The sequence below is a fragment of the Sciurus carolinensis genome, chromosome 16 (genome assembly GCF_902686445.1).
Source record: "Sciurus carolinensis chromosome 16, mSciCar1.2, whole genome shotgun sequence".
NCBI lineage: Eukaryota > Metazoa > Chordata > Mammalia > Rodentia > Sciuridae > Sciurus > Sciurus carolinensis.
The window spans coordinates 28,187,913-28,213,280 of record NC_062228.1 but is presented as its reverse complement, the minus strand read 5'-3'; the positions used below and the strand labels follow the sequence as shown (position 1 = coordinate 28,213,280).

The window sequence follows — 25,368 nt, the reverse complement described above, 5'->3', positions numbered from 1 at the left end:
ACTTGGCACCTCGCTCCCATCAAACAGCACATCCTAAGCAGGACTCGTCTCAGCTCTGGCCTTTCTTGATGCTGTCAAGCAACTATCGTGCCTGTTCAGGGCACTGATGGGGGATGGGCACCCATGTGATCTAATAAGAAGGGCTTACCAGCATCTGCATCATGGCAGACCCTACAGTGGCCCATTCTAGGCTCCAGATGCTCATGCTATAGTCAGGCTGCTGTCCTGTGCAAAGACGTGCTGGGGTGTTTGCCTATTTGGCCACTGGGACAGGCTTCCAGACTTGGCCAGCTTTCCCTCCCAGTCTGCATACCCTTCATTTGAACTGGAAAGTCACAGCAACTTTGCAGCCCTCGTGAGACTCGTGGCAAACCTGGACTGAGTGTTCCATATTGCTTAGATGGTTGCAGTTATCACAGACTCAGGGGACACAACAATCAATCTACCTAAAATCTCTAGAAGTCTCAATGAAGATGGACTGGCACCAACAAAGCCATACTGTGAAGATGGGAATCCTTCAATGTGTAGACATTGTAACATGATCTGCAGCATCCTTAACATTCATGGAAATAGGACCCCGACAAATGGACAAAGTACAGCGGCAAAGGTCAACCCAGAAGTGATGAAGATGTGCCATCTCTCAGAGGAATCATTCCAAACAGCTGGGATTTTGTTTGTTTGTTTATTTGTCTTACAGAGGCTTGATAAACTTCAAGAAAATGCTGAGAAACAATTCATAAATTCATCAGAGACATTTAATAAGGAGATTGAAATTTTAAAAAATCCAACAGAAATCCTAAAGCTGAAAAATACAATGAAAAACATGAAAAATACATTACATGGTATGGACAGCTGACTTCATCCAACAGAGGAAAGAGTCATTGAGCTCGAAGGCAGACTTGGAAAACACACAGAGGAGAAAAGAGAATGAAAAGGCATGAAGAAAGTGTATGAGATCTAGGGCACAGCTTCAAAAGACCGAACAATCAGGGCGTTGGAGCTCTGGAGGGAGGTAAGAGAGCCAAATTCCAGAGGCACTAACAGAGAATGTTCCAAATCTGGAGAAAGATGTTAACTTCCAGGTACAGTAAGGCCAAAGGTCATGCATCTGATTCCACCCAATAAAACACACTAAGACGTTCTAATCAAACTCTCAAAGGTCAGAGACAAAGAGAGGACCCCACAAGCAACAAATAGCAGACAAGGGAGTTCCAGTATGCCTTTCTCAGAGAAACAAAACTGAGGGAATTCATTGCTACCAGAACTGTCCTAGAAGACATGCTAAAGGGAGTTCTTCACATTGAAAGAAAAGGATGCTAATGTGTAAGAAGAAAACATCACTGTTGAAAGTGAATATACAATTATAATTATTTTAATACTGTAGTGATGCCATGTAAGGCACCTATATCCTTAAAAAGATAAAACTATTCAAAATAATAATCACTAATTTGTTAATAATAAGCAAGGAAGAAAACTATCACAGGTGACACCAAAAATTGAAAATGGAAACAGAGTCAAAATGTAGAATTTTTTGGTTTGTTTTCTTTGTGATTAAAGTTACATTATTATCAGTTTAAAATATTATAACTATAGGATATTTATTTTAAACCTGAACCTGATAGTAAACAAAAAGCAAAAACCTATAATAGATACACCCAAAAGAAAAAGCAAGGGATCAAAAGATACTACTAGAGAAAACCAGGTAACCACAAAGGGAGAGAGCAAGAAAGGGAGAAGGGAGGAAGGAAATCTACCAAAGCTAGATGTTTGATTAGTGAGGACAGTAGGGAACGTTGGCCTTCTGTGCCCAGCTGACTAGGGTGCTTGGCACCCCGGCCTCTGTCCTGTCCCTTACTAGGTATCTAGATGCACCTGGGATCTGACAAGCTACTGCATCAATATACCCATCAGTGCACCACCCCTCACTCAGGAACCCACCCCCCAGGCACATGAGGTTCGGGAGAGAAGAGACAGAGAACCACTTGCTTCTTCCCCTGCTCAACTGTTCTTTTTCCAAAGCACAAATCACTAATCATAATCTCCCATATGACCTAATTCATCTATTGCCTTGCATATTATTTATTATCTCTCTCCCCCTCTAGGAATGGAAGCCCCATGGAGGCAGAGATCTTTGTCTTGTTCACTAATGGACTCTAAGAGCCCTCAACATGCCTGGGAGGCGATGGTTGCTCAAGAACCACGTGCTGGATGAAGGGCTCTAGACATCCCCGAGAGGTCTGGGCTGTCTCAGGGCTCCGCCGTGTTCTCGAGCATTCCAGAAGAAGGCAGAGCCAAGCAGAGGACGGCCTCCACCCCTCCCTGCAGCACTGGGAGACCACCCCCGAGATAGGCCACCCCACTTACATAGGAGGGTAGGAGGTGGTGTTCTTCACGGAGCTCCAGGGCTCTGCAGGCTGCGGCGGAGCAAACCTCAGGGATCCCAGAGGGGGCTTGGCAAAAGGGACCCCCAGGAAAACGGCCACAGGCTGGGCAGATCCCTCCAGGCTGACGTACTTCCCCAGGACTTTGCCATACACGGTGTCCACCACGGGTGACGAGGACGGGTGTCCTGCTGGACATGGGTGCAAATGAGGACATGAGAGGGGAAAGGCTAGTCCTGGTCCCAGGTGGGTTTGCCCATTCTAGGCATGTGACATTGAAAAAGTCATCTATACCCTCTAGGCCTCAGCCAGGTTACAAAGCAGTATCAATGCCTGGTGGCCTTAACCCTCAGTTCTATGCTATGAACACTTGTGTTGTTGTTGTTGTTGCTAAGTACCACAAATAATGCCAAGATGTATTTCCTGGGACACATCTACAGACAGTTCCAAACCTCCATTGTTTACATTTCTGGTGTTTTGACTTACAATTTTTTGACTTTTGATCTTGAGATTATCAGTACATAACCCCGTCTTAAGAGTTAGCGCACAGCCACATGTCCACAGGGGTGACAGCGGAGGTGAACTTTTTCTTTATTCTTTCCAAATCTCCTACACTGAACTTAGGCATCTTTAGAGAATAAGAAGAACCATTTTACAAATACAGTAATGTGTACAAGGAATTCTGAAGAAAACGATTTTCCCATGGTCAATGATGGGGTGCCACCTGAGGGAAAGGAGATGGAAGAGTGGGTGTGTGGTCCTGGCTCATTTGGGGAAGAGAGTGAGCTGTCCAGTTAATAATACGCCAAGTGACACGGGCGTCTTAGGGCTGGAAGGAGGCCAGTGAAAGGGCAGGGTATCGTCCCTCTGAAGTAAAGGTGCACACCATGGATGCCTGTGACTCACTGCAAGGGCCAGGGTGAGAGGAGAGCAGGAGCTGAGAAGGAAGCACAGAGGCAGCTTCAGCTGAGATTGGGAGCACCCTCCAGAGAGGTGGCAGGAGGAGGGCGGAGCCTCGGGAGACCAGAGAGAAGAGGAGGGGATGGGTGGGTGCTTCAAGGAGGTGAAGGAGGATGAAGTCTGAGCAGAAATCACTGGATGTGAGTTGGGTCAAGGAGGACTTTCAACCCAGATGAAGTGGATAGAAGCCACATGATCTAGGGTGAAAACCTGGTTGGATGGAGTGAGAGGCTTAAAAAAAAAAATGGGAATAACAGCAGTTACCATTGATGTTACATGGAATGTGCACTTATTGAGCACTTACTGTGTTCCTGTTCCATGAAATTAATTCTAAAACAAACAAACAAGCAAATAAAATGTAGCTAGGTAGTCATGGCCATGTTGCAGATGAGGAAACTGGGAAATTAGAAGCAGCCTGTATGGACTCCCTAAAGATGGAAATCAGTTAGCCAGGGGCAACTATCAGTAAAGGAATGTCCCACTCATATTTTGGTCTCCATTTTTTCCCTCTGTCTCATGCTGAGTTCCAGGACTCTCACAGTGTCACATGACCAAGGAGAAGTGAAATCCAGGTGGGACCTGGGCTGTCAGGGCACTGATGTGCAAAGCAGAGCCTGGATTCAGGAGCCAGAGGAAGGCCAGACATGATTTCCCAGGTGACTTTGGGAGAGTATGTGTCTGTCATGGTTTGGCTATGAGCTATTCCCCCGTTAGTACAGGGATATTCAGAGGTGAAATGATTAGATTGAGACTTTAACCTAATCGGTCCATCCTAGTCTGAGTGGGCTAATTGGGTGGTAACTATAGTAGGTGGATGTGACCGAGGAGGTGGGTCACTGCGGTGTGCCCGGAAGTGTGCATCTTCCCTGGGGCCCCTTCTCCCCCGCCCCTGCTTCCTGACATCATCATGATCAGAGCAACTTCCCTCCTCTAAGCCCTTCCGCCATGATGTGCTGCCTCACCTTGGGTCCAGAGTAATGGAGTTGGCCATCTATGGACTGAGACCTCTGAAACCATGAGCCCCAAATAGACTTTTCCTCCTCCAAATTGTTCTTGTTGGGTATTTTGGTCACACTGATAAAATGTTAACTAAAACAACCTCCCTCTGTGTCTCCATTTCTCAATTAGTAAAATGGCACAAATATATACAAAGGGCCCTTGTTACAGCCCTGCAATAACTAAGAACATGATTTTCTGTATCTGACGCTTTGGACTTGCTGATTCTGTAGGAACTCTCCCTCCTAGGTTCCAACCCATCCAGAGCTCACCCCTGTCCATCTCCTACAGCTAGTTCTCACACCCTGGGTTGGTATCCACCTGCCCTAATCACCCAGAGCCAGTACCACACAACCAGGGACAGTCCCTGCACCCAAGAGTTCCCTGAAACGATTCAACCAGTCAGTCCTACAACTACTTTACCGTGTTTCATCTCTTCCTTCCAGTGGAAACCCTGACAAAGATCCTTGCCCACAGTCCCCAACCTTTGTGCTTCCTGACTGATCCTGGTGCTTCCTCTTGTGTCCCCAACCCCAGAAGTAAGTCCCTTCTTGAGAACTGCTGAAAAGATAACAACTTATTTTTTCAGTAGCATTGGCTCTTGATATGTTGGCCTTATGATACTTCAGACTTCCTATTAATGTACTGTATTTTAAATCCACTCCTTTATTTACCCATTCCTTACCAGCACCTTCTCTAGAACAGGCACCATCCTAAATGCTTTAGAAGGAACCACCCATTTCATCCCCAGGACAGCCCAATGAGGTGGGGGCTGCGGGCATTCTTATTTTAGAGGTGGGATAACCCAGGCATAACAAAGATAAATTCCCTGCCCAAGGACACCCAGCTCGGCACTGCTCAGCTAGGATTCAGATCTGCTCTTGGTCCCTGAGTTGATACTTTAACATTCTACTAAGACACTCTCGGTGACCTGGACAGATCTGTACCAATGATCAAGGAAACAGTAAACTGAGCTCTTACCTCCTCGTAGGTGAGGCATGAGGTCATCTCATTGCCTCCTGCACCTCACACCTGCGGCAGCATCTCAGGGAGCTTATTCTTCCCTGAGTCTCTGGGAGGCCGGGCAGGCTGAGCTGGGCTATGCCAAGTCCTGGTTCAGTGGACCATTGTAGAACCAGACCTGCAAAGTTTGTCCTGTAGACATCTCAGCCCCCCTCTGCCCAGGTCTAGGGTTCTCAAATGTACCCCTTAGTACTTTTATTTTAGGACTCACCCCATGCTGTGCCTGTGACAAGAGAAGCCAGGACCAGAGCATAGAACCACATGATGGAAGGACAGCCACTCTCTGAAAAAATCTTCGTGTCCCTCCGAAGGGTCCCAACCCAGAGCCTGAGGTCGGGTCCCCACACCCTTGGACCTGCAGTCTGATTGTCTGAATGGGAGATGACCAAAGTTCTTTCCTTCCACCGAGCTTCTCCTGGGGGACTGGCGGGACCTGGAAGCCAGACCTCGGTCTGAGTTCAACCTCTTTATCTGGATCCTGCTCCTCAGCTCTCAGATTACAGATGACAACAAACTCGCCCAGCAACTTCTTGCATATGGATTTCTCCCAGGATGAACTCTAAGCTCAGTGCATTGGGAGAGTTCCAAAGCAGGCACCCGCTAGCTGAGCCTTCAAGAAGATGAGACTTTGGTCTGGAGTCCCCAGATCAAGTTGGAAAATTGTAGAGCAACTCAGATCCTGGGAGCTGCTCAGCTGAGAAATCAGGACACATCTTTAGCTTCCCTGGGCTGCTATCTCCTAGAGTTCCAGGCTCTTAAGTTTGAAAGTGATCTTACACTTCATTCAGTCCCCTTCTGATGCCTACATTAGCCTTGTAATATTCCAGCCAAGTGGCCCAGACTGCTGCCCCACACCTCCAGGGCCAGGGAATTCACTACATTTTGGAGCAGGGATTTTGGGGTAGAATATTCGTACAGTAAGTGAACTCCATCTCTCCAAAATCCTTGGTTCTCAGCATAAATCCACACATTTGTTCATTCCTCCTTAAAACATTTATCCAAATGCCTGGCTCTTGATAGAAATGTAAAAAACAGGTAAAGAAGAAAACTACAAACCTCAAACTCTGTGAGTTTAGTCTTTAGGTCATGGATGATAACTTTTTCCTCTTCTGATGTAACATAGAAAAAGGACAACAGAGCATGATATTGGTTTCCAATTTAACTATTTGTTATAATTTCAATCCGTCCAAGTTTTACAACATCTTATCCATCACCAGCCTCCCAGGATCCTCCAGGGGAAAGAAGCACATTTTCCTTGTCTCGGTGCTGCCCTCTGCTGGACTCTGGGAGCTTCACAGGTGAAGACATTTGTTTCTCAATTTGACTTTGGTCCGATTTAATGAATCACCTCAAGGATTGTTTGGGGTTAGGGACAGACTTTATGTTAAAATAAAATCATAATATTACAACTAGAAATTATTTGGATATTTTGTATTTTTATAATGATAGAAAGGCAGAGGTGACTAAAATGTGACCAAGTCTTGCATAATAAAGTGATGGGACTCTAGAACAGTGAACTTGTAAGGCCTGACTCTGTATCCAGTTCATCATCTCTTGATAATCTTGATGCCATAAATAATACTAAAAAATGAAAATACTTATTTCTAACATTGGTCAAATTATGTCCATAAATGTCAAAGATATTAAAGCAGATTTTTTTGGAGATACTCACATAACTTGGAGAAATACAAGTGGCAAACTATTCAGATGCAGCGGTTCTTATATGTTGGAATACTGTGAGAAAAAAATTAGTTGTCCAGATCCTATCTAAGAAGCTTCTATTTTGGTTGGACTGGGGAGTGGCTGGTGATTCTTCTAATTAGACTCCTGATAGAAAATCTTCAATCAAGTAGAAAAAAAAATGGATACCAAGTGTCACTTATATGTCAACTTTAACTCCATAAAACATCTGACTGCATGCGAACTGGAAGCAGAAGAAAGGGAGAGGCCCTAGTCTGGATGACTTGGAAATACACTCCACCTGCCAAGACACCTCCAAAATTAGAACCATAGTCAAGGATGCTGAGACTGCCCGCAGCACATAAGGGATGTGTGTAATGTCATTTAATAAGATGACATTTTAAAAAATGAGCTGAGTGTTATTTCCTAGTTGTTAATTTCTCCAAATATTAATGTTGAAATTAGTCCGCTGCAGCCGCAGAAACCAGGGAATTTCCAGATGGCCCGCGTGTGGCCTGGTCCTCTCCCTAGGGCCACGGAGCAGCTGCGCAGTCACAGGTGAGAGCTGGTACACAGGTACCCGCCTTCCTCTCTTCTCTGCAGGGCCTCCGGTGTTTGTTTTCTGCCGTGGCCTGTGGGTGCCCCGTGGGACCGGCCCCATTGCTCCACCAAGGACCTGTGCACGGAACACCGGCATCTGCTGACTCCCCTGGTCGTGCCTCATCTGCCCTCCTCTCCCAGGACACCTGTCCAGAACGACTGCACTCACAGCTTCACCTTGGGGTCACTGAGCCCCTGTGACTGCCACGTCTTCTTGTTGAATTGCCCCCTTCGTCATTACCTGACGCGCCTTGCTCTCCCTGGGAACGTTCACCCCTCCAACATTAACACAGCCACCCACCTTTACGTGCATCTCTGTAGTGTATCTTGTCCCTCTACTTTCCACCTCTAGAACCTTAGGTTTACAGTGCATTCCCATCCAAGTTTGCTCAGGAGATGAGACTGATGAGTCACCCCCTCCCCTCAAGTGCATGGTGGTCTCTGTCAGCCAGGGCAGGACACTGCCTCGGGGGCTTTATATGGTTAGGGGTTGGGGCAGTGGTGAGCCTTATGAGGCTTGGATCTTTCACTGGCACTAAAGGAGGAAGCACCCAACCTTGCTTATCTGCTTTTCCAGATAAGGGGCAAGATGGGTGGGGGAGGGGCAGGGTGGTTGGGGGAGGAGCGAGGCTTCAAAGCAGTGGGAGGGGCAAGTGTCAAGGAGTGGAGCCAGGCCCCTCATTAGGCACCACGGAGTTGGTCTTGCTTTCTAAATGCCATCTGAGACTCTCTTTTTATCAATGCGTTTAAGTCATTTTTATTGAGTAGGGTCATTAAGTGGTTGGATTGAATTCAGGCATCTTAGATTGAACTTGTTCACATGTTCCTTTTCTCCTGTCTGCTTGTTTCGAGACCGAAGCAGTTTTAGGATTCCATTTTATCTCCACCATTGGATGACATCTCAGATCTCTTAAAAAATCTTCAGTGGTTGTACTAGGTAGGCAGTAGCCATCTTGGAATGATCATGTTGTGTCTTCAAATCATACCAGTTCCATGAAGTCTTAAACCCCTTGTGACAGTGGGTTTAGAATCGTCCTGTCCCATTGTTTATGCGATTGCTGTGGTGTTTGCTGGTCACCTGCCCTTCCCCCGCCCCCTCTCCACACCACCATCTGACCTTGGCAGTAGATATCTGGGGCTTGGTACCTGGGCCTGCTGGCCGGGTGCCCTGTAGCTCTCCGGTCTGCTCCAGCTTCCATCGGAGGGGAACCCTGTGTTCCTGTCTTGCAGATGCGACCTTCTCAGCGATGCTGCCCCTCTCCAGCAGTAACAGACGGCTACCGACCTTCACCCAGGACGCTTTCCTGTCCCACACGGAAAGAGACAGAGTTTCGAATTTTCCTTTGCCTTGGTCTCAGTAGGTCACCAGGGCCCTGAGGGAGGTCAGTTTTGCTGCTCTTTCCCCAGTGGTTGTAGGATTTTGTTCCTTGGTGGAAAATGGTCTGCGCGGGACTTGGTACCTGCACTCCTGGACCCAGACTTTCTCCACTTTTCCACCTGCCTCCAGAATCTCCCATAAGCACCTGAGAGACATCCATGGATTAGAGTCTGTGTGGGTGTGATCTTCCCCTTGGGGCTTTTACACTCTTCCCCTGGCCCACACGTGGCCTTGAGCACTGTCCTCACATGTATGATAATGAAAAGATAGAAAAAGTTTGCACCTGTACAAATACGAGGTTCTTCCCAAACTGCCCTCAACCCCTCATAAAAGCTGCAAAGAATTTACATCTCGTCTCTTATGTTATCTGTAAAGGCCAAGTGGCTGACCCAAAAAGCAAACTTAAAGATCATGACAACCCTCCTCTTGGAGGTCAGGGAGACCCAGAACTTAAACTAACATGCTTTGTATACAATTTTATATGTTAACCAATTAAAAGAACACTGTAAAACTGCTTGTTTTTCATTATAAAAACCCTGCTAACAAGGGCTCGGGGCCTCTTAGAGTCACCATTTACTGAGTGCGCAGAGGACCAGGCTCGAGCTTGCTAATAAAAGACTCTTGTTGCTTGCATTGATCATGGTCTCTGGTGGTCTTTGTGGGGTCTCGAGCCGCTGGGCACAACAATGACACCTTCCACCGCCATGTGAGCCAGGGTCCTGTGGCACTCTCCCTCAGCAGGCCTGTCTCATCAGAGGGCAGGCCCAGGAGCCAGCAGACTGGCCTGCCAGGCAGCTTCCCGAAACCGCTGCTCTTCATCCTCTCTGTCTGAGAGGATGGACACATCTCCAACCCAAGACACACATGCTGATTTTGTCTCTAAAATTTCATTTATTCTCCCAACAGAGGCCACAGGTAGAAACATTCCCCACCCAGGCCTCTGCCACCCGCACCACTCAGTTCTCCAGCCTCCACAGTGAGACTCTTCCCGGGCCTACAAACGCCTTCTGCAGAACAGCCCTGTCCTGCTGTTCCCGTCTCCCGAGGCTGGCTCAGCCTCCCGGTCACAGCTCCGTGTGTTCCCTCTGGGGGCTTTTTTCTCCTGCCTCCCTGGCCCTGAGCTCAGTCCAGAAAGCCACTTCCTTGTCCTTCAGCCCCTCGGCTGCCTGGGTGGTGGCACCGATCTGCAGGTACCCTTCCTTCTGGTCGTACTCTGGCCAGTGGGGCAGCCCGTCTCCGTTGGGGTTCCTGGGAACAGAACCAAATAGAAACTCCCAAATCCACTAGTCGTCCCCAATTCCTGAGATCTGCAGGGATCCCCTGGCTTATCTCTTCCACAGGACCCATCCTCATGCAGAGTCGGGGAGCTCTCCATCTCTGGGACAACTGTATGCTCTCAGTGGACCAGAGTCACAGGCTGGGGTTTGTCACTCACACTTTGGATGCTACCCCTCCCCAAAGGTGGACCCCACCCCATGCCACCCACCCACCCACCCTGCTCCCTCTTGGCCACCAGCCTCACCCATTGCGAGCAAAGTTGGCCCAGAATCTCATCACCATCCTGCTGAGGTTGGTCTCCTCCTCTGAGGCTCCCTCTGAGGGGAAGAAGGAAAAAATGCCCGGCTACTCAAGCTGTGCTTCCTGGACCAGCAGCAGGGAGCCCCTGGGAGCCCCTAGGACATGCAGACCTCGGCCCTGACCCCAGCTGCCGGGTCCAAGTCTGCATTCCCCTAGGTGAGCTCCTCCAGATGGAGAACGGCTGCTCTCGTGCCCAGGGGTGGCCTGCGGTGCCTCCAAAGCTGACGGCCTTTGTCTTCCGTGCCCGCCTGCTCTGTCCCTCCCCACTCAGGGTCCTGAGGCCACACCTAGGGTTCCCTCTACTTAGCGGGATTACTGACTCTTGGACCTTTTCTTAATCTGCTACATGATTCCACATTTTCAGAGAGTCTGAAAAATATCAGACCTGCCACCATCCTAGGGAGTCACCCAAGTGGGGGGCACCTGGTGTGTCCCAAATATTCATGGGTGGGTCACAAGTCATCTGCAACTGCTGAGTTAACATATCAAATATATCATGAAAGCTTTTCTTGAAGTATGATGTTACTAAGAAATAACAGACAAAATATATGAATTTTAGTTTTATAGACCAATATATGTGACAATCAGTTCAAGGTTAGCACCTAATCTAACTTTCCCCTCTTGCTGGCATTGTTTTGTGGGTAGAGAATCTCGCAGTGGCAAGCAGTGACCCCCAGGCAGACTCTGCAGGTGACCCTCCAGCTCTCAGGGCAGGACTCTGAGACTCTGTGACTCTGGGATGTGAATACACATCTTCCCTTTTACAGAGGACGTACAGAGGACCCCAGGGCTGCTCCGCCCTGTCACCCTGAGGTGGGAAATTAGCAATCTGAGAACAGGAGACGCTTGCTCAAGGCCACTAGAGCGAGACTGGAACCCAGGCCTCCTAACTAACAGCCAGCTAGGAGCGGTTACCTTTTAAAAATGGGGATCCGAAGACTGAGAAAAGCTCATCACCGTGGTCTCCTACCACTGTCGCAGGTCTCTTGTGTGATGCGAAGCTCGGGCGATACTCAAACTCATACATGTAGGTGGGGCCTCCGGCATCTGAGAAGACAGGGATTTGGGCACAGAGCATGTTATCAGACCCAGCTGCATGGTCTCAAGGACTCTGGCTGTGCAGGAAACCCCTGGGCAACAGCATGGGGGAGGAACTGAGTTCCAGAAAGTGCAGTGACTAGCTTGGGGCTGCAGAGCAGGTGGAGGTGGAATTGGAAATTGAGCCAGATACTTAGTGAAGGACAGAATAAAGGGATTAAATGAATCAAATCAACACACTGGACAAGTCCTCCTTCCCTTCACAAATCTCCACGACCCACTAGGGGCCTCTTATTCATCTCATTTTGCGCATTTCCAGTGTTGTTTTCAACCACTAGAGAAGGGAGAAGCAAATCCAAGCTGCCCCTCTGAACATGAAGATATTTGAAGACAAATATTCACACAGACAGAGCAATCTGCCTCTTTTGCTTCAAGAAAGCACAAATCTCACAGATTCCCATTTCAGTCTCTTGCATATCCTGCTTCCTGCTCGGCCCGGGGACTGTTAAGGGTTAGGTGATGCCAGGTTCTCTGTGTACCAGACACTCCTGCTCAAGCCCTACGAACATGCCACCTTCCCCTCCATGAGCTCACTGGGCCCCCAATTCCCTGCTCCTTCAGGACTAACTCAGGGACCCCCAGACTGGGGACCGCACTGTTTTTCATTGGTCACAATGCGCACATCAGAGTGGTTCCTGGAGTAGAAGAGTCAGGCCCCAGATCAGGCTGGTGGAGAAATTTCCAAAACCACCCTTCCCGTGGGTACAGTAGGAAAGTTGGAAAATGAAGAATAAGAAAAAAACAAAAAAAAAAACAAAAAAAAACCCAAGAAAAACAGCACTTAAAATCCCATGGCTCAGAGAAGCTTCTTCAAGAGTTTAGGAAACAGGACGTTTAGGTCTCTACAATGGCATCCTGCTCTGTTACTGAGGGATCTGGGGTAATCACTGCTGCCCGCCTCAGACATTTACCAGAATGCATTTAACAACATCAGTCTTCACTGCAGGGGAAAAAAGCGGAAGTCTCTGGACCGTCCCCCTCAGCCTGCATTGCTGCCCCTTGGTTCATCAAGCAGTGCCGTGGAGAGGAGTCCTTCTGTGACTTGAGTCCTGTGTTAGGCACCTGATGCAGCTCGGGCAGAACTTAAGTCACAGGGTTTCACCTGGTGTCTGCAGGCAGTCCTTAGGCAGGGGCTCAGAACCCAGTCAGAGAGGAACGGACTCTTGTGAGTCAGAGGACCGAGTTGAAGCAGCAGGCGGCCAAAGGTACTTTTCATGACTTTCTACCCACAAATGTGTTCAAATCCGTTTGCTAATTTATAATTGTAGGTGATGTGAGCGTCACCTCTCAGAATATCTCCTTTTCCTCTGCTTGGCCTTCCTTTGGTCACCTGCACTCATAGCAGGTAACCAGAACTGCAAAAGGTAAAACAGGGGAAGGGAATTATTCTGGCTGGTGTTTGTCATGCTTATAAAGTCCTGGACTTTAAAACTCCTTTAGCACATTAGGGTGAGAAGTCTGGACCAGATAATGATTTCCTGGTTTGACACAAAATTAATAGGACTGGTAACAAAAGAAGGGTCTTGGGAGCCTCTCCAAATGGTCCCTAGAATATGACACACTCCCCACCTAGCTGAGTTCACCTATCTGTAAAGATGCCCTCGGACCACACAGCCCAGGGTCCCTGTTGGATGGTCCAGTAACAGACCCAGCCTGGTACTCGGCTGGCCCACAGCAGCACATACCAAGAAAGACAAACCAGCATCCACGCTGGATACTGCTCCTCCCCATGTCTTCTGCAACCTTGTTCCTTTGTCCTCCTGATCCTATAACGCAGTTACCCACCTCCACTAGTTGAGCACTTTAGTGCAAGTTTTGACCTTGAAAACTTTCCAAGACACATCTTCCAATGCTTGCCTTCCAGTCCCAGGGTCCCAGGGCAGCAGCCCTGTAGCAGACGCTGTCTGTGCCTTGCTCATGTCCCTGTGTCTGGGCAGGCCACCCTGTTATCCTCCACCAGCATCTATAGACCTGGGCTCAGCCTTTTATCAGGTCACTAGGATCTACTTTGCCCTCATTTGCAGAGGTCAAAATGCTGCAGATTAAGCAATCCCAGGGAACAGCCTTCAACCCGTGACAGAGGACACAGGTGGAGAAGAACTAGCTCCCTGCTGCTCTGTGGGACAACCCTGGGGTGTGTTTGCTGTTTGTTTCCCACAGTTCTCAGTTGGGAACAAACGCAGGGGACATGTGTTTGGCACTGCATAATGATTGGCTGCCTTCTCTTCCTGGGCCACCTCCTCATCTCCATTCTAGTTGAATACAATTCAATCCCTGCCATTAGATCCTTTTCTCTGTCTGCTAGTGGCAGAAACAAGACAGGACAGCGTCCCTCCCGAGGACGTATGGAATCAGACTCCAAGACCTGTCCCTCTGCAGTGTCCACAGCTGTCTATGCCGGGACAGGGTCAGTTAGACACCACCCCTGGTGGGTCAGAGCACCTCTCCCACGTCCAACCTCTGACACTCACCTCTGTGGTTACGGGCCACAATCACAGAAGGGACACCAAAAACCACATCTCCCATCAAGTCCAGGAAAAGCTCTTTCTTTTTGACAGGATCATCTGTCCCTCCTAAATACTTCTCAACGGCCACTGGAGTCAGTTCCTCAGAGAGGTTCTGAAATCATCAAGAAAGGACACCCCCACTGCAGAGCAATACAGAAGGCTCCCTGGCTCTGAACCTCTGGGGTGGCGAGGAGGGAAAGGCAGAAACCCGGGACAAAACCCGGTTCTCAGGGTTTTTCTGCTCTGGAGATGGTCTGCGACTAGGGGGCCCCCAGCCTTTCTTTGTTTCTCAACTCATTCCCTCAACTCTTACGACCATTGGGTAGGACTTCCTCAAGAGTGACGTGGCCGTCTTCTGGTCCAGGTTGCCTTCGGAGAGTGGATAGCGCATCAATACCTGTTTAAAAAGAAAACAGGGTTGTGCATCTGTAATCCCTCAGGAATGAACAGGAAGAACCCAATCAGCTGGTCCAAACACAAAGGCAGAAAGAAGGGTCTTTTGGGGTCTCCATGTTCATCGGTGCGTCATGAGTGTGAAAAGAATCAATGAATCAAATGGACTCATATACAGTAGCTCAAAGAATGGAAAGAGGAAGTCTTAAATCAATATATTTCAAATGCTGGAGACACAGTGGTATCATCTGGCACGTGAGGGAACTGAGACCAGCTCAGGGAACCAGAGCACAGACCCCACCCACCACACTCAGATAACCCAGGGAGCCAAAATCCACCATGATGGATTGTCTCTGGGCATAACCTCTGGAACCCTTCTGAACTGCAGAATTCTCCACATGTGACTAACCCCCTCCAACATCTGCACTCAGAGATTGACCCAAATCTAGCATGGCTGCTAGAGGTTTGAGGTCATGACCCCAGAACTCCCAAAATGCCTGCCTGTGATAAAGGTGTAACTTCCGTGGAGGACTTACTTCACCTAAGCCCTGCGCTTCCTCCCATGAAATCTGTTTGTCCTGAAGCTGATCCCGGATCAAGAAATCCCATGGCCTAAGCCTGTGGCTCCACCCCTCACCCCACAGTGCCTCCCTGGGCACTCCCCAGCCTCGAGACCTCTCCAGGTTTGCTGGCGGGAATCTGAGTTCAGGTCATCTTGATCTTAGCCCAGCTGCTCCTGTATTACTGTATTCCCATTGCTTTAACTAGGGTCCACTTTTGCATAACTTGAGAGAAAAAAAATCTCCTCTTCCCTTTTAGAAGACAGATTGAACTCAAGGAGAAGCAAGGTTTCTGAATCCTTGCAATGAGAACAGGGGTGGGGATGTGGGGACCTAGGAGTCCGTGCCCAAGGTGGACACTGTCGTGCGTGGGATCTGAGTCCCCTGAGCTTTCCAGCTCCTCCCCCTCCAGAAATACTTGGTTCTCCACCTTCACGATTATCCTCTGGCTGGGCCTCCGTCCTGTGCATTTCAGGATTCTTGACTAGAAAACCAATCGAGGAGTGTTTGGGGAAAGGGCTTCCCAGGGTCTCTCTACTCAGGAAAGGGTTCTGTCCTCCTGGAGGTTTCCAAGAAAATGTCAGCTGGTCCCCATGGGACTCAGAGGAGCTGGAGATGCAGGAAGCCATGGGGGCAGAGTGGGAGAGAAGCTGGTGAGGCCGCAGTGCTTCCTCTAAGGGTCCTGCGCCCTCACCTCGGGAATGAGCCAGCCGAACTCTTGCTTGTTGATTCCCACCATGTAGGGGACGGTGTTGAAATTCTTATCAGCCAAAATCTCTTCTGGTGTCTTTGGCAGCAGCACTCCATCAATGACAGTGAGCATGGAAGGTCTGCTCTAAGGCAAGAGAGCGGACAGTGTGGGTTATCACCCCGCCTGTGAAGCACCCAGGGTCCCTCTGACTGTCTGAGGGCTTGGCCAGCACCAGACCCCTGTGGTTAGGACAGGGCTCACAGAATCTCACTCAGGGTCCTAACAACGAGTCTAAGACTGTGAGACACAGAGGGAAGAACTTGGGGAAATAGCAGTGATAAGATGATGGTGGCCAAGATGGAGGAGTGGAATCCATAATCACATTAAAATCAGCATCAGGGATGGTTGTATTTTAATGGGCAGCGTGCAGTCTCTCCACATGCATGTGAGTCTGATTACCTGTAGAGTTGCAGCGAGTGCTGAGTCAGTGAATACTGAGCTAGGATCTCCAGGGAAGAAGAAAGGACAGGATTCTAAGAGCAGGGTGGTATCTGTGCTGCTAACTGTCTCAAGGACAAACAGGACTGCTGGGCCCCTGTGCTTACCAAGGTTGTTAAGAGATATTTGTCCGAGGAATGTGCGGTTGCCTGGAGACCTTATCCGTCAAGGACGGGAGCGGGGCTTAGCCCCGACTCATCTCCTGCATAGTTCACCCCTTCCCTCCTCCCTTCTTCCACTAGGACCGTTCAGTTTTGGCAGGACCCAATGAGAATCAAATAGATTGACCGGACCCAACCAGAGGAGGACTAATGTTTAGCTGTTCAAATGTTAACCATTAAAAGAACACTGTAAAACTGCTTGCCTTTCATTATAAAAACCCTGCTAACGAGGGCTCAGGGCCTCTCTTAGCGTCACTGGTTAAGGACGCAGAGGACCAGGTTCGAACTTGCTAATAAATGACTCTTTGCTGCTTGCATTGATCGTGGTCTCTGGTGGTCCTTGTGGAGTCTCGAGCCTTTGGGCACAACATTGGGGGCTCGTCCGGGATGCCCCAAGCCCACCCAGACACCTGATCATAGAGTCATAAGTGACACCTTCGGCCCATGAGTAAGGCATTGCCGTGTGTTTTCTGTTCTGGATTGCCTGCAGGTTCTGGTTCTGGGCTGGCATAGTCCTGGTGGACGTGCTATAGGACCCCAGCAGGGTCTCAGGAGACATCTCCTCAACCCGTCGGGCGACCTGGTTGCATCTGGTGACTCTGTCACATCTGAACAGATTTTGTGCTGCATCTGGGCAGCTTTTGTGCTGCATTCTGGCGACTTGTCGCATCTGGTGACTCTGTCACATCTGATCAGCTTTTGCGCTGCATCTGGGCGATTCTGTCGCATTTGGGTGACTCCCACATCTGGGCAGCTTTTGCGCTGCATCTGGGCAGATTTTGCGCTGCATCTGGGCAGCTTCTGTGCTGCATTTGGGCGACTTGTCACATCTGGTTAACTCTTTGTCCCATTTGGGCATTGTGTTGCGCCTGGGCAACTCTTTGATATAATTGGAAATTGTTTGTTTTTATTGACAAAGTACCAGCTAGCCAATTTTTGATTTAGCGCGCTACATGTCTGTCTGTTTGTGTATTGTACTATATGGTCTTTACTCTTGCCTTCTATTAAATTCTTCATTGTGTTAATTCGATCTTAGGCTTAGGGATACTCATTGCAGGGTACTTTACAGTCCTTCTCCTTGTTCCTGAGAGATTTGTTTACTCCAATCCCCCTAGGCAGAGAGCTCAGCAGCTCCATTCCTCAAAAGTAGTAAGAAATAATGTTTTGTGATTTTCTGCATTCAAACCTAACCTGATTTCTCAACCAGGAAGAAAAAGGGTTAACAAGTCCTGGGTGATCCTCCCTCCCCCCTGCCTGGCCTTGCTGAAGCCTGCATTGGAATGTAGGCTGCAGCAGTCTCAGTGGGAAAGGGGGGGTAACCTGAAGATAAGAAAAAAAGAAAAAAAAGGTGTCCGTTTTAAACTTCTGGGCTGCTACACAGAACTAACTCATTCTCTAGGATTCTTGTTTTGTTTTGTTTTTCTCTAATGCTGTATTTTTGAGCTCATAATTTTGATCCTGCATACCTAGGTTAATGATTTTTTTTCTTTTTGATCAGTTCTATTTTTATTCAACTAGAGTTTTTGAACATCTGTTACATTGCAATGGAGATTCACCTATAAAGTTACAAGGCCTTTGATTTTGTATTATTTGTATGTCGTGCTAATGTTGTGTTTTGTCTGTATCAAAACTGAGCGCTCCTAAAATTAAAATTTAAAAATGGATCCAAATACTTTTATTCACGTGATTTAAAAGGGTTCAATTTAAATTGGGTAAATTAATAAAAGTAAAATGTCTTTAGAAATAACTCGCAAGTCTCTAGGTGGTCAAACTAATGGAATGTTGATGTTAAACAATGTCTAATATCAATTGTTTCTAGGACTTTTCTTCAACAGGAAAAAGACAGCAAATACTGTTCAGGACACTTGTCTAATATCTTGGTTTTTACAGAATAAGTGAATTAGAGTTAACATGTATGGGATTACTGAAATGTGTTTGTTGGTGACATCTGATTAATTTGAAAGCTAAAATGCTCATTGTTAAATAACATCAAGTACTTTTAAGTCCTTAAATTACATGGGGTAACATACTTAAACATTATTGGTGTTTTCATAGGTTGGTAAATTAAAAAGGGTTTAAAATTGCTTTGTGTCATTACTAAAAACAAGGTTATTAAGAGTTATGTTCTAACAGACAAAACCTCAACTCAGAGGGTGAGCATTCCATCTGCTCCCTTACCACTTCCCCCTGCTCCCCCTCCAGTTCTGCAAAGCTCCAAGGAGCTCTTAGATTTGGATTTAGAGTTACCATCTCCCCTTTCACTGTGTTTCAGTTAGAGTTGTTTCAGAATGTGAACAAAAAGGGGTCAACAGATAGGAAAGAGAGAATAAAAGGTTCTGGGTTTGGAAATATATTTAATAAAAAGGAAAAGAAAATGTTTCTGGGTAAGAAAGTGCCTGTGTGATGGAATACATGAGGGTCTAAGTAAGTGCTAAGGAAGTCTGTGTGTAAGTAAAGGGCAAGTTTCAACAAGTCTGTGTGTAACTAAGTTGGTTGTGTGTATGTGAGACAGCTAAAGCTATTTAAGATTTTTCCTAAGGTGAAATACTAATGTTCTGATATAAGCCAAAGTTTAATCTATATGGTAAAATGACATGGTAAAATAACAAGGATTTCTTAGAAACACTAATTTACTCTTAACTTTGTGTCTATTAAGTTTTATTCTTTAAAACAATTAGTCTTAAAAATTGGGGTTTATACAATTATGGTTAAACAACTGTTAAGAGTATTGTACTATGTTACAGAGTCTAAATTTTCTTTAAAAACTGAATTTAGTAAGCTTAAAGTGTCAAGGTAATTGTGAAATGGTCACTCCTTGTATATTAAATGTATTCATATTTTCCAGGTATACAAGTTTTTAAAGCAGGAAATTTGTCAAGCTGCTATTCTCCAGAATAAACTTGTCTGTACTGGTAATATTAAACTTAAAGAGTACATTTTATTGGGGATTTATTTCTATCATTTAATGTTCTATTATGGGACATATTATCAGTAAGGTATATGTAAAATTGGTTACTTATTTCACTGAGATAAAAATTTAAATGTAAATGTATATCTAAGAGTTAGTGACAGCCTGATTTGTTTAAAGGTTCATATTGTAGAAGGTGAAAGCATTTTGCTACACAAAAGAAAAGTTAAAAGCTCTCTCAGCCTTTCTTTGATTGATTCCTGTTTTGGATATAATGTTAGACTGTGTTAACTAATGTTCATATGGACTCAGAAATCAATATATGTAAACTTCTTAAAATGACATTTAAGAAAGAGTATAATGCACTATAGCAAAAGTGGGACAACAATGACTGAGATTGGAGTCCCTGACTTCATGACTGTAGCATGCCTGGTGCCTAGGAGTGTTCCTGTGTAGGAGCGCAAGATGCCTAACTGCTGTGGCAGTAGCCTCCCTGGGGAGGCTCTGTACAGGAGTCCTATCAGCTCTTACATTGATATCAGGCACACAGCTCTTGGGCAGAAAGAAATTGTTTTGCTAGATAACCAGTGTTTCATCAGTTCCCTTCTCTAGTTCCTGCCCACCTTACAGTAACTTTGGACAGTGGACTTCTTTGAGAGCTACACAGAGTTCCTAACATTGCACTTTGCAGTTGTGGGAAAAAGTTATGTAGATAGTCTAGTCTCTGTAACTCTCCTGAAAACAAAGAATAATGCTTACATAGTCTTTAACTTAATAATAAGACATGTATAAATGTTGCTAACATAACTCTTTAGATCTGCATTTCCATCAGAGAACAGAGCTCCATCTGATCTCAGCTTAATCTTCAAAATCTGTGTTTATAAACCTTTATTTTCTAATACTCCTTTGACCCTCACTGAACTTTAAAATTTGGTCATGCTGGTCATGGCAAAAGGGGCAAAAATTAGTTTTAGGATTAGAACATTTTACTTAAGACTTGTGAAGAGCCCTGCCTTATAAGGCTCTGCCTCACCCTGCTACATGTTAGAATGACTCGAAAGTAAGCCAGACTTAAACTCATTTAAAGTTGTGCTCAAAAGTTTGATGTTTGTTGTAAAGATTACTGTGATCTCAAACAGGGTATATAATGTAGAACTCAGCCAAAATTCAAGATAACTATTATACAAGCTAAATATGTTTTTACTCTTGCTAATTTCATTTTGTAAAACTGTTGCCTATTACTGTTTTGCAGAAGTAGCTGCTTCCAGAACATACAACCTAGGTAACTTGTGATAATAGGCCATCACCTTCAAAACAGATAATATGTGGTAGTACTTTAATAAAAGGGTAAATGACTGTAAAGTTATGGACATTAAAGTTAAAGCCCAGTACTCTTACTGTATGACTGGTGAGACTGGCTTGCTGGATGATTAAGATCAAACTTAGAAATTGGAATTAAATACAGAGGCCAAGAAAAAAACAGTATCTTGCCCTCAAAGTCAGCCTGAACCCAGGGAATAAGAGGACTTCTTTAAGGAGCGCTGCAACTCTGGGTCACACAACCTCCTGATCAAGGAGATTGTTGAGACTAGAGGATGAGAATCGCTCAGTGCATCTGCTGCAGAGGAGGGTCATGGAAAAAGGGAGACACCCCTAATGCTTTCAAGGAAAGCCACCTCATCGAGAAGACCCTGCCTAACCAATGGCACTAGTGGAGCTAAGAAGTTGCTCTTAAGTTCTCTATGAGTGGCCCCTGTGGAAACTCAGCTGACTCTTTAACAAGACAGGAACCAGGTCAATTTGACCAGCTTGGTCTTGGACACCCAGCAAAACAGTTAAAACCAAAATATAGCCATTCTTGGGCATTTAAAAGAAATAATAGTTAAAAGTAACTTAAGATGTACACTTGTGTTAACCCACTAAAATTAAGAGTGGAAGCTACAAAAGAAAGATTATTAGGCAAATGTGCCTGATAACTATCAAGGGAAACTGCCAGAGTCAGAAAATTTTAGTCAGTTTAAGGTCTACAGTCACAGGTAGGCTTTATCTATGTTTGCTCGTATGATTATCTATCCCTAAGTAACAGAAGTATAGAGATCTCTACTAAACACAGGTTATACCAATAAAGGGAGATTTTACAAAATTCAGATGACATTAAGTAGCTTAACTATATTTTCTGGGGACCTCAATGACATTAAAAGTTAAATATTGTGTTTACATTCCTGATAACCTGGACAATGTAAAGTCCCCAAATAAAGGCCTTGTCCTCTCCAGCCTTTGCTAGGCCTAGTTATGGGAACAATTTCTCAGTTCTTCCACCTCCTGGTGAGAAATTGACTTCTGTCATTTTCATGATACTCAGTGGCATGTTTCAGATGCTGCAACATTTACTTTGTACTAATCTCATTTCAGTACTCATGTCTTTTTGTTCTTCTATCATAGAAGCACCCACCCCCAGATGAGTTTACAACCTCCTCTTCCCCAACCAGACTTCTGCCTTGGACCCCTCGATTGACCCGATTTTTAAAAAGGAACTCCAAACTGCTTGCCCCTCGCTGCCCCCTTTCAGCTTCGAAGCAGCCAGAAAGATCGACGCTCCCTTTCTTTTCCTTACAGCAGTTAGGAGTTCCTAACGCTAAAGGGGGGAATGAAGCCAGAATTAAGGACAGGTAGTTAGTGTAGAAATAGGGAATCAGGTCAATTTGAGGAAATGAAGCCATGAAGCCATCTGCCTTTGGAAGTTGGAGACTGCCCCTGGAAGAATGAAATGTCAAGGATCTCCAGAGCTCATTAATTACCAAATTTACCTGCCTTTAAAGACTGTAAGCAAGGAGGTCTATGTGCAGCTCTGGGAGAAGAATGTTGGTTTTATGCTAATCACTCTGGAATAATTAAGGATAACATGGCAAAAGTCAGAGAAGGACTAGCAAACAGAAAGAAAGAACGGGAAGCTAGTCAGAACTGGTTTGAATCCTGGTTCAATTTTTCCCCTTGGTTAACTACTCTGGTGTCCGCTACAGTGGGACTCCTAATATTGTTGTTACTAGCTTTAACTGTAGGACCTTGTATAATCAATAAGTTAATTGCTTTTGTTAAAGATAAAATAAATACAGTACAGCTAATGGTGCTAAAGGCCCAATATCAGCCCATTAAGCAGCAAGAATTAGAACAATAGAGACCCAAGATTGGCTCTCTAAATGTTCTTGGAAAGGGGGAATGTTGAGAGCAGGGTGGTATCTGTGCTGCTAACTGTCTCAAGGACAAACAGGACTGCTGGGCCCCTATGCTTACCAAGGTTGTTAAGAGATATTTGTCCGAGGAATGTGCAGTTGCCTGGAGACCTTATCCGTCAAGGACAGGAGCGGGGCTTAGCCCCGACTCATCTCCTGCATAGTTCACCCCTTCCCTCCTCCCTTTTTCCACTAGGACCGTTCAGTTCTGGCAGGACACAATGAGAATCAAATAGATTGGCTGGACCCAACCAGAGGAGGACTAATGTTTAGCTGTTCAAATGTTAACCAATTAAAAGAACACTGTAAAACTGCTTGCCTTTCATTATAAAAACCCTGCTAACGAGGGCTCGGGGCCTCTCTTAGCGTCACTGGTTAAGGACGCAGAGGACCAGGTTCGAACTTGCTAATAAATGACTCTTTGCTGCTTGCATTGATCGTGGTCTCTGGTGGTCCTTGTGGGGTCTCGAGCCTTTGGGCACAACAGTGCATGTGAGTCTGATTACCTGTAGAGTTGCAGCGAGTGCTGAGTCAGTGAATACTGAACTAGGATCTCCAGGGAAGAAGAGAGGACAGGATTCTAAGATGCTGCACAGCTAAAGTCACCAGCCCCTGGCACAGGGTGGGAGGGGGAAGGGAGGGGGAGATGTGAGAGCACCCTGGCAGTGTCCCTGGGGCTGGGAGGAGGAGGTGTCCTCAGGACTGAGACCCTCAGGTCCCTCCCTGCTCAGCTGATCAAACCTGTGGCCTTCCAGGAAACCTGTCCTCCTAGTGAAGCCTCCTCTGCCCCTTTTCCTGTTCGCTCTGCATCCTGAGTGTGGAAGGGCTGTTGCTGGTCCTCCCATGGGGCCTTTTGGGAAGCAGCACATGTAAACATGAAGGGGAGAGCTTGGTCCAGGGGACACAGGTGCAGATGGGAGCAGTGCACTGGGAGGCAGGGGAGCGGGTTCCAGTCCTGCCTCTGGCCCACTGGCTATGTTACCCTGGCAAGGGACCTCCCCTCTCTGGGCCTCAGCAATATGCACACAGGAGTGGCTGGGATTCCACAAAGGAGAATTCTTTCATTCATAGTGAATTGGAGCTTAAAGGGCTTAAGACTCAAAACCTGTAATCAAGGAGCCAAAGGGCCTTGCTTCTCTTGGATATCTATGTAAATTAAGCCTAGAAGTTCTCTGTGAAGATAAAGACAGGATGTGGGTGAGAAGCTTCCTGGTATAAAATGGCTCCTCTGACCTGTGCCCCGTTGCTCTCAGGTCCTCCCACCTGGCGCCTCCTTGGCTGGACCCAGGGAACATGGACTCCACTGGCAGGAGCAGAGGGTGCAATTGTGGGATGGGGGAGGGCCAGGCACCAGCCAGGGAAGGAGACTCAGGGGAACCAGAGTCAGGGCCCTGGGGCTCTGGGAGGATCTCTGCTGTCAGACCATCCTCCCCTCCAGTCCTGTCAACTTTTTCCCTCTGGTGGTAACTAACTACCACATTCCCACTAGGAAAAGTGACATCAAGGTAACTGTGGTGGCAGGATTGATGGGTAATGGGGCTGGAGGTGGGATGAGCCTGTGGGATGAGCCCCATCCCTACTCACACCTCATGGGTTCAGGAATCCACATGTGACCTAGGGTCTTCCCCATCCCTGCACATGGGTGTTAGTGTAGGGATGGATGCAAGGCAGTGTCTGCTCAACAGGGTTCAACCCAAACCTATTGTTGGGATTTTGGGACTAGAAGGTTTCTGAGAAGATAGGATGAGAGTCTACACTGCTATTGTCTTTATCCTCCCCAGGGAACAAATCTTCACAAAAGCCAACTAAGAGAGGAGAGCCAGGGTTAGACACAGGGTGATTCTCTATCATCTTTCAGGTGTACCTGGCTCCAGCCATCCCTACACCATTTGCTCATGAACCTTGCACGTACCTGGAGATTCTGTGACAGTACAGTGTTTTGCCTGCTCAAAGTACATTGAAATGAATTTTCACATCCTGCATTAGAAAAACCCTCAAATAAACTCACTGAAACACATTCCAACTCCACACTTTCCTTTGCCATGTGTGCCAAGGTCACAATGATTGTGTGGCACATGTCAGGTAACAGGTCTGACCTACATGTAGTAAAGGACCACTAGAAATCCCTGCATCATAAATTGTAGCTCCACCAGCAAAGAATATTGTGTGTGTGTGTTTGTGTGTACATGTGTGTATGCACCAAGGACAGTCCATAATCATGGAAATACTTCCAGAACTCAGAAAATCTCAATGTCCTGGAATCTTAGGTTCTTTAACTTCCTCGGTTATTTTCATATAAACTGGGTCCTCTTGCGCCACACAGAGAATGAGTAGAATATTTGCCTTTTTCTGGGTGTTATAAAACTGCTGTGTCTTAATTCTTGCAACATCATGATCATCTTATTTGATCCTGATGAACCAGAATCCAAGCCCCAAGGCCCCAGTGGATGCACTCCATAGAATTATAGGTAGAACACAGAGATGAGATATGTGCCCCCAATAGCCTCTAGTGTCCAAGACCTAGACAGAGAGGCCAGGAGTCCCTTGAGCCCACATTAAACTTTCCTCACTGAGGAAATAGTTCCCATTGGTCTTGCACACTGCTGTTGTTCTGTTTTCCTGCATGTTTTCTGGTTGAACTTCCCTATGATGAGAGACTGTCATGACTATCCACCAATTCTCAAATGTCAACCTCCCTGAAAAGCACTACTGATGATTAAAATGGT

General features: G+C 46.6%; 2 protein-coding genes across 5 annotated transcripts in view; both read right to left on the bottom strand.

The window, feature by feature from the left end:
- The window catches only part of LOC124966678 (liver carboxylesterase 1-like), a 33,030-nt gene extending 24,097 nt beyond the window's left edge, over positions 1 to 8,933 (bottom strand). The window contains 2 exon segments of the mRNA XM_047528219.1: positions 2,365 to 2,572; positions 8,787 to 8,933. Of these exon segments, the coding sequence (XP_047384175.1) occupies positions 2,365 to 2,366 (2 nt within the window). The 5' untranslated portion in view covers positions 2,367 to 2,572; positions 8,787 to 8,933.
- A 942-nt stretch (positions 8,934 to 9,875) lies between these two features.
- The window catches only part of LOC124966698 (carboxylesterase 1D-like), a 30,543-nt gene continuing 15,050 nt past the window's right edge, over positions 9,876 to 25,368 (bottom strand). For 2 of the 4 annotated variants that reach the window (XM_047528273.1, XM_047528274.1), the window contains 6 exons: positions 15,849 to 15,989; positions 14,515 to 14,598; positions 14,166 to 14,313; positions 11,512 to 11,643; positions 10,541 to 10,613; positions 9,876 to 10,266 (listed from right to left, as the gene is read on the bottom strand). In XM_047528273.1, the coding sequence (XP_047384229.1) occupies positions 10,083 to 10,266; positions 10,541 to 10,613; positions 11,512 to 11,643; positions 14,166 to 14,313; positions 14,515 to 14,598; positions 15,849 to 15,989 (762 nt within the window). In that variant the 3' untranslated portion in view covers positions 9,876 to 10,082. The remainder of the gene's footprint in view (positions 10,267 to 10,540; positions 10,614 to 11,511; positions 11,644 to 14,165; positions 14,314 to 14,514; positions 14,599 to 15,848; positions 15,990 to 25,368) is intronic. The other 2 variants (XM_047528276.1, XM_047528275.1) reach the window with 2 other exon arrangements.